The 15,361-nt window shown below is 36.3% G+C and overlaps 1 protein-coding gene across 1 annotated transcript in view; it reads left to right on the forward strand.

Moving 5' to 3' along the window:
- The window catches only part of nyap2a (neuronal tyrosine-phosphorylated phosphoinositide-3-kinase adaptor 2a), a 35,368-nt gene extending 26,301 nt beyond the window's left edge, over window positions 1–9,067 (forward strand). Inside the window, exons 5-7 of the mRNA XM_043259863.1 lie at window positions 1,229–1,387; window positions 1,846–1,958; window positions 4,863–9,067. Of these exons, the coding sequence (XP_043115798.1) occupies window positions 1,229–1,387; window positions 1,846–1,958; window positions 4,863–5,093 (503 nt within the window). The 3' untranslated portion in view covers window positions 5,094–9,067. The remainder of the gene's footprint in view (window positions 1–1,228; window positions 1,388–1,845; window positions 1,959–4,862) is intronic.
- The last annotated feature ends 6,294 nt before the right edge of the window (window positions 9,068–15,361 follow it).

Genomic DNA, 15,361 nt, shown 5'->3' on the forward strand with positions numbered 1-15,361 from the left:
AATCGAACATCTGAGTACACTTGTTGTGGATTTTGTATGTTATTCAGAAAATTCTTTCAGTAGTCAGACTACGGTAGTCTGTGATTCACTAAAAGAGCTGATTCATAAGAGTCATTAATTTGGAAATCAGACAACAATGGTTGTGCCGCACTGTATGGTTATAATTCAAATTTGTAAGAACCAGTCAGTTGGTTTTCAAGTTTCTTTTTTTTTTTAAACAGAAACAGTTTACAGCTCACAAATCTAAAAAAGGAGATGCTATGTGCATGTAGAGAAGATTGAAAGATTCACCTGAAATGAATTAAATGCTAAAAAGAATGTAAGATTCAATCAGCATGGCACAATTCTGTTTTGCAACCCTAGATGCAGTGCTGCATGAACTGGAATGAACTGAAGTAGCTCATGCCTTTTATTAGGCTTCAGTCACTAGACATACACAAACACACACACACACACACTGATGACATATGCTGATGTCACCTTCAATTCCAACGCCCATAAGTGTCAGACGATATAGCTAGGCACACATCTATATGGAAGATATGGACACGCATTCAGATACTCTTGCCAGCTGAAATAATTGAAAAGCTTTCATCTGTTAGTAAAGCAATTTCCCTAATGTCTTCAGAGCCAGTGAAAGACGTGATGAATGTGACTGCTAATGGATCCCCTGTGAGGGGAGAGAGATTAAGAGAGAGATGAAATGAAAAAACACAAAGATAAAGGGATTGACTGTATGAAAGAGGAAAGAATGGATTGTAAAAACAAAGAAATGTGAAGTCTGAGCATAAGTAAACGTCTTCTATTGTTATTTTTGAAATATTTATTCAATGCTTTGTTTACTATGTAATTATGCATATTTAGCATACTATGCCACATTGTAGACATATATTTAATATAGCATATATATATATATATATATATATATTTTTTTTTTTTTTTTTTATAGTATGTGAAAGAAAACTGTTATCATATTATATAAATTTTATATGTCATGCAAGCAGAAATTTTTGCACAATATGCATACTGAATACTCTGTAAATAGCAGTAAGATAGTGTGGAATTAGTTGTATCTCTTTTGTGACACCTAGGGATAATGTATATGTACTGCAACATTATTACAAATTCAAGCACTCATCTGTGAAACTGCAAAATCATTCTCATAAAAACAGAGAGCTGGAATATTATACTGCATACTCAAATCTCTACCTCTTTTTCTCTCTTTTAGGTGAAAGTAAAGGCAGAAGTGACAGCAGGGACAGAGCCCTTCGTAGCTCTTCTCCGAAATCACAGGATTGGGAAACGCCCACAGGACAATCAGCCACGCCCACAGCCACACCCAGTCGGTTCGGCCGCTCCTCCATCAGCCCGACCACCATGCTTGGAGGTGCGTCCTATTCATAAAAACAAATGAAGATGTTCACATTAAGTATTTAAAATGCCCCAATTATGAGTTAATATTTTGGTTTTGGGAGTCCTAAACAACAGTTTGACATACCTGCAAGCAAAAAAAACCCCTTCATTTTCTTTTAATATGCATTTATTTATTTAATGACTCCCAAGCGATTCGTTCAATTATTAATTTTTCCAAACCCCTCTGGTGATTGGTTTATTTCATTTAAAGCAGCGTTTGGAAGCTTTCAGCACTGACATCAATATGAAACAGCTTGGGACTCGTTTAAAAAACGCCTCGTTCGTCTTTTGAGAGACGATAGCTTTATACACGTTGCACTTTTAGTTTTAAAGCTCTAAAGGATGTTTTCATTCACTTAGCGTACACTGCATAAAAGCTCCTTTTCAAAAATGCATAACAGGGGCACTTTGACATATTCTCTTTCATTTTAGAAACAAAAGCCGGGTGTAAACTCGGCCGCTCGGCGTCCACATCAGGAGTCCCGTCCCCTGTGGGAACGCCCCAAAGACACGCCTCCGACCATCCGTGCGGGACCCCGTTCCAGGTACAACCCCCTTATTCCTCAGAATGAGCGAGATATGGCATGCGTGTGGAGTTCGGTTCCTGTCTCGGTGTCTGTCAACAACACCTTCATGTCTTTGACCTTTGACCCCCACGGCTGCGTATATATCCTATTCTGTCTGCTGCTTCCGCTAACCGTGCGTTTCGTTTGGCTCGCGGCGCTCATCGTCTGTCTATGTAGATGCGTATGTGTGTGTTGTTTGTGTTTGGTCCAGATCAGGGCTGCCTTCCCATCATGCTCTGAAGAGGCTCTCACATTTAATTTGTCCTCTGCGAGTTTATGCCAAGAGATCCACAATCAGGGTTTTATACATCAGACAGTTTAAGCACTTGAGAGTGATCAGTTTAAACTGATCTGAATCTGAATGAGAACCTCTTTAGAGTGGCGGCGGACAGCTTTACTCTCGACCCGCAGCATCCTCAATCTGTTCGGTCTCTATCACAACGTTTCAGACGTTGTGGTTGGGTTCCTCAGATGTACAGACATCAAACACAGCTGTTTAATGCCATGAAACTGGAAAAACTGGAGCCTCAATCCAAAGCATATGCCATATGACTGAACTTGATTGAATTATTTTATTCTGTAGGTAACATTTTAATGCATACAGCTCCAAGATAATGAAATAATACAAAAAAGGCATTGACATCCTCATATTCACCAAGACTCTATTTATTTAACCAAAAAACAGTAAAACAAATTATGACATTTTACTGCTGGGCACCGACTAATCACATCCAAAATATTGTGTACATAATATGTGTGTGTGCTGTGTATATTAATTCTGTATATATAAATACACACACATCCATGTATATATTAAAGAAAAATGTTATTATATATATATGAAATTTATTTATATATATACAGTCATTTATATGCATGTTAATAAAAACATTTCTAAATATATATACTGTACATGTGCGTATTTATCTATATACATAATAAATATACACAGCACACACACATATATTGTTTTGTTTTGACTTATTTTGGATGTGATTAACCATTGCTTAGCACAAGAAATTATATATATATATATATATATATATATATATATATATATATATATATATATATATATATATATATATATATATATATATATAAGATTTCACAAGATCCTTCAGAAATCGTTCTACATTACATTATTTTTTCAGGATTACTTGAAATAGCAATCTTATCTAATATCAAAGTCTTACTGACCTCAATGGAAGTTTTTTGATGTTTGCTTTAAAAGAAAGAGCTGTAAGTAAAGTGCCATTTAAATAAAGTGCAGTATTTTTTATTCAACGGGTAAATTTAAAGAAACGGCTGTTTGATGTGTGTATATACATGTATCCCAGACTTGGCATTTATATCAGTGTCAAATGCTCTCTCCTGTTTGTCTGTGTGGCCTTATTTGAGCAGGTTTTTAGAGCTATTGTATTATGTACAGAAATCCTGTAATGATGATTATGTTTTCCACATCAAAGTCACTTTCACAGAGACTGGGGAGTCAGTTACACAACTTACTACACAAACTCACCAAAACACACTCTTTATATCACAACTGACGAAACACACTTTTTTATAGGAATACACACAGAACAGATATGACGTGAACACAATTACTTGATAGAATAGAATATAATAAGACATAAAACACATTTAATATGTTGTCTGATCTACTCTCACTCCCCAGTTGTGTGTTTGATTGTTAGCAGCTGTAATTGAACTAACCCAAATAAACCTAAAAATTGAGGGATAAAACTAACCCAGACAAAACAAAAAAATAAAACCTTCAAAATGTCTTCTCCTTCTCCGCGTCCACTGTAGTTTCTGTGTCTGTCTGCTGCTTCCTTTCTCAAAAGCACAAACGTGTGTGTACTGTATGTATGTGTGTGTGCATGTCTGAAGTATGTGCTCGGTTACAAAACCTAGTTGGCAAAACTTCATTTTATTTAGACAACTTTACTATTCTGCCTCATAAAACCTTTGTTTTAGACTAAATTTAAGGCAGCATTACAAGTATCCTTAATTTCAAATCTGTGTTATTTTAGTTTTATTTATACACAAATATTAACTAATATAGCTTTTACTTCTACATTTGGTTTACATTTCTACAGTTTTGTTTGTATACGCTTTTCATTTTTTTAATATTTCTATAAAAACCATCCATTTATTTTTATTTCAGTTTTAATAATGAAATGATTTTAACTTAAACTTATTTCAGTAAATTACCATGGCAACATTTCTAAGTTTCATTTAGACTGAAGTTTTTTATGTGATATTTATTTGTTTATATATTTGTATTTAAACTTTTTTGAAATACCCAAAGTGAAAGTTAATATTTAACAATGCATATGCTGTCTCAAATTGTAAATAAAATTTGATTTTACTGAAAGTGTACGTACCACACTTTTTTTAAACTTACTAGATTATCACTTTGGTAGCTTAGCAACATATCAACATTAAACTGAAATAAACTGCCATTATTATTTTTATCAGTATTTTGAATTAGTTTATATTTTGCTTTCATCTTAATTTTCAGCCTACTAGGTATTGAACCAGAGCAATAGTGATTTTGTGTTGCCTATAAAATTGTTTTCATTTGTGTTTGTACAGGTGCATGGGCAATTTAATATATGTGTACATGATTAAGATATTTTGTGTGTGTGTGTGTGTGTGTGTGTGTGTGTGAGACAGAGACAGAGAGAGAGAGAGAATTTAACTGAACAGCAATACATTCTAACCGCTCTGACATTATTAGAGGCCATGAATTATTAAACACCTCCTTTATTATTAAAGAACATGGTGAACGCCTTCACCCTTAAAAAAATATAAGGGCTACAAAATTAAAAACAGCTCTGCATGCACCAACATTGTCTCACCCTTGCCACCCATTAGATGCCCCCAATGCCCTGGGCATGTGGGGACAGCACCATGATGGAGATGATTGAGAAGAAACGTCACCTGTGCAAGGAGATAAAAGCCAGACAGAGACCTTCAGACAAAGCCCTGTGCAAGCAGGACAGCATGCCCATCCTGCCCAGCTGGAAGAAGACCAACGGGAGCAAGAAATACGGGCCCCCTCCGTACTCCACCCAAACCACTGTCTTCTGGGACACTGCTATATAAAGAGTGACCAGCGAACTACAGCCATGGAGACTGAGGGGGCGTGCCCAAATATTGATTGACAGCTAGCAGGAAGCGGGACTAAGCACAGTGAAGGATTATCAAAACTCCCTGGTTTCCTATCGCTGTTTATATTTGATATTTTTATATTGGAGATAACTGTCTTAATATAAAATATAATTAGCGGTTTTATAAAGAGGAACTCTCGAAGTGAGATCTACGAGTGAAAAAGAGTACACTTTTACCCATGAGATGATATTTGTCCTCTTCGAAATGGTCTTTCTATTTATTTTATATCCTTTTTTGGGGTGTTTCTATATTTGGCACTCATCCGTGTGTCTGGGGAAATAATCTATAATGTGTGGTGAAATATGTGCAGTAATTCCATTGAGAAAACACATTGTTTTTAATGCCTATGCATTTGGTTATACGGCATGGACGGCGCTTTTGTTCATTGTTTTTCATATGGAGAGTTTATTTGAAAATGCTATATTTTTTGGTGTCTGTATTTTAAATGTCGGATCGTGAGGTGTCAGGTTGTCGTTCCTATGACTTCTGGGTTGGACTTGAAGGCGATCGGCTGGATTTTGAGATATTAGATCGGATTGGATTATGAGATAACGGAGTTATTAAAGTAAAGCTCGGGCAGTTGGTCAGATATTGAGCGTGCGGTCAGATAAACCGCGAGGGCACTTTCTGTTTTGCAAGGTCAGCTGGTGCATTCAATTGTGAGCGCTGTAAGCTCACAGACACACATTAATATCAGCTGCTTTACGGCCTAACATTTGGTGCTGTTCAACTACTTTCTTGAATGTTCAACTTTAACAGCTACATGACAGTCATACGCATAATACTACTGGTACGAAATTAGCATGGGCGGTTTGTGTATGGCCATTGCGGGTGCACATGGTCAGGGATTGGATGATGAAAATTCATAAATCTTTTCTTCTACCATGTCAGATAATATCTTGAATACAGACACCGTTCCTTTTATGAAGCACTATGCAGACATACTGTCAGTTTACATGCTCATATATCACTGCGGCAAGAGTCAAGGGCAGGCAATATCATACTGAAAAGGCTCAGAAAGAAAAGACCAGGCCATCATTTACTCTGATAAGATGCTGTGCATCAAGGCTCCATCTATAGCTTTACCATGCAATCAGAGAGCCATGCTGGTGCATTCAAGCACACTTGACTATATGTGAATCGTAAGAGTTTGCCCACTAGCAAGTCAAGCACAGCTTTAAAACGGCAGGAGAGTAAACTCCTTTCTTTGTGTATCTCTGGAATCAGATCGTGCAATTTGGGGCAAGAAATATACTAAATGCAAGCATACAAACAAATGCATGGCTAATAGTTTTAAAGCGATTGGTTTCTTACAAGGGACAGTTCACCCAAAAATGAAAATTCTGTCATCATTTAGTAACGTTTGAGTTCCAAACCTGTAAGAGTATCTTTTTTATGTTGAGCACAAAAGATGATATTTTGAAGAATGCTGGTATCTAAACGTATGTCGGTATCCATTGACTTGCACAGTATGGAAAAATACCATGGAAGTCAATGGCTGCCATCAACTATCAGAATTTTAATTTTTCACTAATCTCAGTATTTTACGAAAGCAATAGACCCTGAAAAAATAAATATGCTAAAATGTTTTTGAAATACAATTATTCCATGCATAGTATACCAGTATACTACAAACGCATTTACATATTTATGCACTTAATAATAATACCCTGCAATTGTACTTTTAGTACAAAGTCTGCTATTGGAACTAATGTTGTACTTAATGCACATTAACTGTATGGAAGTATATAGTGCTGAAGTCCAACTAAAGATATACTAATAATAATATTCTTGAATAGATCGACTGCAAGTATACCTAGGTACACTTTAAATATCTTGCATTTAAGTACAGATATTATTCAAAAATCATACAATCCTCATTAATAGTAAAATTGAAACACATTCCAACTCAAACGTTCCAACTTTAAATCTGAATTGAAAATGTTTTGTGTAGCTGGTATTTGGAAAAATCTGGCTTTTTGTTAATGAAACCAAGGTGATGCAAACATCTGGGTTGGCCAACAAAATACATCATCCCTGCAACCCTTTATAGAGTTATATTTTTAAATGTCTCAGATGAGATATGTTATTATTCATGCAGCTTGCTAAACATAATTATTTCACACAAAAAAAAAAAAAAAACACAGAAGGCGGCTTAGAATGCAACTTCTTCTTTCATTATTAATTGTGATGCATTTCACATCCCAATAATGTGAGAAACCAAGTATTGCGTTCATGTACTTGCATAGAGTATGTCTCGGGCCTAAAAGAGATTCACCCAAAATAGAGAATTCTGTCATCGTTTACTGAAAACCTGTGTCATTCCAAACCTGCACGGCTTCTTTCTTTTGTCTAAACAATGAAAGCCAATGAGATCTAATGTTGTTTTGGACTTCCCTGACTTTCACAGCACAGTTGAAGCAATTATTTAAAAAAATTATTCTTCTGTGTTCCATAGACGCACGTTTGGAATGAAAAGAATGATAGAATTGGCATTTTTAGCTGAACTATCCCTTTAACATACCGAATGTGGATGGTTTGAGGATTCACAGTGCCCTTTTAAGTCTTCATTTGATGTAGAATAGCCAATGAGCAATGGTGTTGGGGTGATTTAGCAATCGGCTGGCTTTGCCGTCAGTAATTTGAGGGACCAATGAAGATGTTTATCTGCCAATTAAAAATGGCAACACAAACTCTGTTTTATGCTCTACTGTACAGCTTTTTGCCACGGAGACACTGTGCTCTGTAGTTCTTTGCACTGCTATGGGCGGGACTGTGATGTCATGTTGAAGTTCTGATTGACGTATGCTCAGGTGTGATCAAGCCACACCCCTAAAGACGGGGCCGGTTGTCTGAAGCCCCTCCCCTCACTGCCATCCCCATCGCACAATCACACGTCCTAATGCTTATTTAATACACATTAAACCAACAAAAAGACACTGTTCAATGTAAACCGTGTACACATGCACATTAAATACAGGCACTTTTCAAAAATTGTATCAGCACGTGCTCACATACACATGTACAAAGCTGGCATCCAAGTAAAAAGCATTGCCTTGGAGACCTGGGTTCACTGTGACTTAAAAAAAAAAAAGACTTTAGGGAGGGGCTTTAAGGTCAGTAGAATGATGTCATAAAGGTTTACAATGAAATGAAGGTAAATAATCATACTTATAACATTACGGTCACTACAATGAAAATACACAACAGTGTCAGAGGGGTGATCAGTTCTGTAGACCCCCACAGATGCAGTACTACAATTTACCAGTAGATGGCAGTAACAGTATAGTGTTCTTCGTATGCACTTGCATTCCAGTTTGCATACTTAAACTGTGTGCTACAAATACATACTTTTGAACGCATTACCTTAAGAAACCATGTATTACTATGACATTATAGGAACAGCTGACCCAAAAATTAAAATGTACTCACCCTCAGGCCGTTCAAGTTGTGTCTTGATCAGAACAGATGGATTTTTCACTGGAAAAAAAAAGCATCATTATGGATTATGGATAGTTGCTTTTTTTTTGTTCACATTACTTTAGGCATTTGATTACAAACACAAAGCTTTTTATTTCACAAGAAATGAAATGATGGGCTGCATCTGTGCGGATTACTTGAAGATTTTATCAGCCGTTTGGTCTTCTAACTGCAGAGGAATCATCAGCAAAGTGACGTAATTCTATATTTCTCCAAATATGTTATGATGAAGAAACAAACTCATCTACATCTTGCCCAAGGATGAGTAAACCGCAGCACATTTTCATTTTTGGGTGAACTTTTACCATTTAGCTAAATTCGTAATCTACAACTATAAACTTAAAAAGACGCAAGTGTAAAAATTGTGTCAGAGTACATCAAATAATGCGATATCAAATATTGTGATAATAGACATAATTTGGGAAACACAAATATTCGCATCTTGCCAAATATATACAATGCACAGTATGCAAACTGGGATGCAGACATAAAAAACAGGATTCCCTCATGGCGTTATGGTTAAACTAACTATGTGTCTTTATAGTTTCTAAGTGCTATAAGGACGAAAAAGCCAAAATGGAAATTTTCAGGTTTCTGGGCAAATACGAAACCATACAGATATTTGCATTGTGAGTTTAGAACAGATCTCAGTACCAGACGTATACCACTCAACGCAATGATTTCCCAGAGTCACATTCATGGAACCTGAAATGATGCCCGACAGGTTCTAGAACACTTGTGATGCAAATGTTCTTTGATACATTCTGATTCTAATGTGAAATGTCGTGAAATATGAAATGTTCTAGAATACGGGTTTTTGTGGCATACTTAGAGAATGCTCCTGGGTTTGTTCTTTTACCACCTACAACGAAAGAGCCAATTATTGTTCCTCCAGAGTCGTTTGCAGTAACTTTCCAGTGCACTTATACTTTACCCATACAAAGGGATCTTCAGATATACAAAATGTTTAGTTTCCTAGATGTCGGAGAAAAAAAAAATAAGAAAATGAATCAGTATGTATACATCATAATTAAAAAGAATGACGATATGTAAGATAATTTTAAAATAAAAAAGTTCGAATAGTGGCTGATACACAACACTTTCATTCACACACAATCTCTTTGCAGTTTTGGGTTTTTGCAGTGTGTAAATATTCTCTAGTTTAATCAGTGGACGCATTTGTTGCACTATGGGAGTGTAACATAAGCACAGTGGTGTCCGAGTGTGTGTGTGTGTGTGTGCGTGTGTGTCTCTTTTGCACTCAGAGTGTTGCAGTCTTTACCTTTTCTAGTATTTTTATTTTAGAATGTCAAAAAAAAAGAGTACAAATGAAAAAAAGTATGCTTATTGTATCACTGTTTTTCTTTTGAATTATTACAGAGTATGACAGAAATAAATACATATGTTTTTGCATATCTGTTGTGTGTCTGGTCATTCAGGTCTCTGACTCATATGCAGCAAAGTTGCATGGAATTGATATAGAAAAAAACTGTAAAATTATAAATATCGTTACAATAATTTATTTGAGTGAAATATTTAGCAGTCGTTACTTTGTGTCACATTATCCTTTAGAAATCATTGTAGACACAGACACAATATTTTAATAATACTATTATTATTGCTTCGTAATTTTTTTTTATTTAGAAAAAAATGGGACTTAACAAAAACACAGCTTATTTTTTATCAGTTATGTATCTACATGTAGTATACATCAATAGCAGTGAAAACAGGCCTGCACAGAGTTTTAAAAGTATATCTATATATATAATATGCGTATAATATAATATACTATATAATATACGTGTTAGCAACGGAAATATGTGAGAATATAATAACCTTGCCCAGGAATATTAAATTTTTCAAGGTGTTCTGTAAAATCCTTTGACATCCTAACTTCTTTTGTGTACTTAAGTTAGTGAACAGAACAGAAAACAGCGTTATTTATGCATGCGTTGTCTTCTTAACCAATAAAACATGTCAGTGTTTTAAATCACGTAAAAATGTAAGCACTTTTCTTTTAAGATTTAGGTCGCCGTACCTAACTAGCCCGTTAGTTATCATACTGCTAATAATTAGCCTGCTAGTCCGGCTAACATCCAAAGGCTTAGCTTGACGCTAACGAAAACGATAAGACCAGCCTTGCCAGAAAACTCAAAAATGCATTATTATACGTTTTAACCAAACGATATCCACTTAAGATGATTTATAGCTTTCATAAAATTGTTATATCAGTTTATCCACAGAGAAACTTGGACAGTGCTCAATGCGCATATTGACATAATACTTAACGTCATTTAGTTTGTTGGTAATCGGTCAAAGCACGTGGCAGTTACCTTTTAAATCGTGCGTTTTCCTCGTGAATGTTGTTTTGGGGCATCAACACCTCCGACACGGAACGCAAGATGGCGGTGTGCTTTCTCAAACCGCATTAAACGTTAGAAGACACGGCCACGCTGGTGCACGCGCACGTGAAGCGCGCTAGTGAGCGTTCGTGCGTGCAGTCTGCGCTGATATGACCACCAGGTGTAGGTTACACGGAAAATATCCTGTCAGCAATCACATACCAGCATGCACGTTAACAGCACACGCTTATTTCCCCCCACAGACGGAGTGTTTCCACTGTAAGTGCAGAAAGTGTGTGCGCGCCATCCCATCAAATGCGCCTAAGTGTGTGTGACCTCAGGGCAAAAGCCTGTTACTCACTTTATAAGGGCATTCCTTCACTTACACCTCCACCAGGAGAACCTATCCGTACGTTCTTCCACATGTTTCGTCTCTTTCTCGTTCTCCCTTCCTTTCTTTTGCTCCTGACCCCTCTTTATCTGTTCACAGCGTGTCCGTCTCCGTCTCTTTCTTCTGTTATTCATCTCTCTTTCATCACTCTCTCCATTTTTTACTTCAGCGTTCGCACCCCCTCCCAAGTCCCCCGACAGCAACCCAAAAACCCCATGCGAGTGGGAAAAAAAGTGAGAGAGTTTGGGGCGACATGAGGCAAGGGACCGTCCCCCCCCCCCTCAAACTTCAGTTCTACCCCTGAACTCACTGACCCCCTCATACCCGCCCCACACACACCCGGCGGACTAATCCAGGCATTTATCAGCCCAAATAGAGGCACAGATAATCATTCCACCCCCATGAGATCACCTCGCTACCACCCCTGCGAGTGTGTGTGGATGCATTTGTGTGTTTGTCTTCCCCTCGAAACTCAGAGCGCCACACAAAGGACACAGGAAAAGACATGACATCTCTCTAAAACAGAGCGCAGGGCCTCCAAATGAGCCTTAGACTCCCGTATGAGTCTGTAGAGAGAGACTGTAGAACAAAGACGTGGCTTATTCACTGAGAGCTGCAGAATTCTGCTTGGGTGTCTTACAGCACGCAGACAATATGAAGACTCTAACTGTGCCTGGGCACAGCATAATATTTATTTTCTAAATAAAACATTATACATTTACGACAAGCTACGTTTAACTTAAATTCAAGACTTTTCAGAGAAATATAATATTGGGAAATATGAGGCAAAGTCGATCTCTAATGCCGTTGCTGTTAAAGAGAAATCATTTAGATATTAAAAATATGAGTGTTGCTCATGCAGGACAACTTAAGTGAAATTATTTGTTTTCATAATTAATATGATGTTTTATTTGAGTTAGTTTGAACAATTTATGATATTTTTGTATTCACTCTTGTTATTTAATAAATAACCTAAAATATTTATAATTTTCTGATTAACATAAAAAAACATTTATTTTTTATTTTTTTATTTTATTTATTACATTTATTTTCATTGTTATAAAATAATATCAAATACAAATTCATATTTAATAGATTCATTTTGTATTTTTGTTTATTTACTTTATTATTTTACATTTATTGTAACAATTAATTTTAATCCTAACCATAAAATTGAGTTATTTCGACCTCACTAAAGTCATTTTGAACCACTTAGTTTGCAACAAAATTCAATTTGAGGCGTCTTAATTGTCTAAGTACTTTTTAACCCACTGTAGCCGCGGATGCGAACTGCTGCGAAAAGGCTATAAAACACATTAACTTTAGACAAAAGTCAGCGAGACAGTGAGCATGTGTGTAAAACGACTGAGGGAAACACTAAAGGTTTTACTTCCACACAAACAAGTCTCTCTGTCGCTCATAAACACAGACACTTAACAGCAAAAACACTCAGCGTTGCCAGCCAGAGGACTCGATCCTTTGTAAGTCCTCTCTGTCATCTGCTGGCGAGCTCCCTGCCTCGACATCACATTTTATTAGACAAAGCTGACCCCCCTCACACACACCACACACACACACACACTCTGTTGAATGGTCTGCCTATGCTTTGATCTGTTAGGCTGTCAGTGCCGCTTGTCCAGGGTTATGGGTGGAAGTAATGACCACAGAGAGTTCACTCCAGGAAGGGCACCCCTCCGCCCCATCCACACACACTCACATCAGCGGGGTCATACGCGACAATGGGGTCAGCCCTACCACATCCACACACACACACACACACACACACACACACACACTCACACCGACTTCCAAAACATGGAACTGACTCCCTATAAAAGAGGCTGCGGGCCACGATGAGGAAACTCGTCAAACACTTCCAGATCCCACACTGAGACTCTCTCTTTATCTCATTATGACCGATAACTGAGACAATGGACGCTTTTATACAAACTGTATGTTTTTGGCTTCATTAAAATGGTGCAGTCTGGAATTAACCACACTTTTAGGGAAATCAGGAAAGAATAAAAGGCGGATGACTGGTAATAACTAAAACAAAGTAATTTAATACTGTGATTTAAAACAAAACTGTAATTGCTAATACGGTAATGTAAAGCAATATGCTGATTATAAATCAGTAACACTGATGATATTATGATAAAACAAAACTAATGGTAAACAAGATCAAAGACCTCTAATATTAGCAATATTAATAACAATCTAATATTAGCGATAATAATGGCTAGAAATACAGTAATAGTAATAATAATATATTGATATTGATTAATATGATGATTATAAAACGCTAAACAATTTTTTACTGATTTAGTAGCTTATTAAAAGGCTAATATTGACCAAATTTACCAAAAAAATGCAAAAAACGTAGTAATACCAATTATTTTAAAAATCACTAGTATTTTAATAAAAACACAAATATTGACAACATTAATTAAAATACATACTAAACTGAACAAATGGAAAATATGTACCAATATCAATTATTTAAGAAAATCTAATCATTTAAAATTCATAATTAAAACATGTTGACCTAGATGTTATTTAAAAAAAAATATATATATATTATGAAAAAAACTGTTTTATTTATAAAATACATTAATTTACATATCAGAAATAAATGTATTAAATCTATCATTAAAATATAAAATACACAAATAATAATAATAAAAATAATAATAAACCAAAACGATAGGCTGATAAATTCATGAGTAAATGAATGAATGAAACAAAACACTCATTGACCAATACAGTCATCAATATTTCATGTTTCTCTTGTCTTCAGCTTTTGACAGCAGTGCAGAGAAGACACTTTCTTTGCTGAGAAACAGCTGATATATCAAACATTTCTTTCCTCTGGGACTCTGAGACTTTCTCATCACTTTCTCTGTGACCTTCTTACGTTCAACAAGGACTATCTACTATTTCAGCTACCGTCCTTTCTTCAGTCCTCAGCTTTTCCCATGGTCCAAATCTCCTTCCATTTGCCCTCAAAAGCTCTGTGATTCATGTGCTGAATAACAGATATTAGAAAACGCAGACACGCCTTCACAAACACACAAATGATGTGTTCCTGGACTTTCTGTTTCGGTCACACATACACACACCCACCGGTTGGATGCTCTAAAGTGGTGTGCGTTATGTAAGAGCGTGTGTGTGTGTGTGTGTGTGTGTGTATGTAGGTCAGTTGTAGCCCGTCTCCACACGGCGTCAGACTGTGTAATGAGTCCTGCTGTTCTGTCTGTACTGGGCATTACATCATCCCAAGCTAAGTGGCCACACACAAACAGACTTGCTCATGTCTGCTGCGCGTTCGTACGTTCGGTAAACAGGACAGTACTTGTTGTTTCACCATTGAAAGAGTGAAGCATGCCTCGATTGGCGTTTACGCCGTGACGCGTAGAGACGGGCTGTCGCACCGCATTGGTTTGCGTGTATTTATTTGCATGAATCCGTAAATTGAGGTTGTTTTGTGTGCTTGCGCATGCATGTGTATGTGTGTGTGGCTGCTTTGAAGCAAAACACATGAAAATGACTGTCAGAATTAGGGTCAGGGTTCAGAGGTCATAGGTGATGGGGCACGGCAGGTCTTTGATTGGTGTTTCTATTTGAAGCACCATGTGAAAATGCAGAGGAAACTCACATCCACACACACACAAGCCTTTTTTCACATGCTTTCATTGTGGAAGAAAATCACTTCATAGTCAGTTTAACTGGCAGCAGTCTTTCATTTATTTTATTTGCTTGTTTGTGTATATATATATATATATATATATATATATATATATATATATATATATATATATATATATATATATATATATAAAAACACATGCATGCAGCATGTATTTTAATTATAAATATTTACCCATATTTACATCATTTAATTTATATCATATAAATACATTTTAAAAAGTAATGTGTATGTGTGTGTGTATATATATATTTTTTTTTTTTAGGTGCCATATGAAGTTTCC

This window comes from Puntigrus tetrazona, chromosome 15, assembly GCF_018831695.1.
Source record: "Puntigrus tetrazona isolate hp1 chromosome 15, ASM1883169v1, whole genome shotgun sequence".
Taxonomy (NCBI): domain Eukaryota; kingdom Metazoa; phylum Chordata; class Actinopteri; order Cypriniformes; family Cyprinidae; genus Puntigrus; species Puntigrus tetrazona.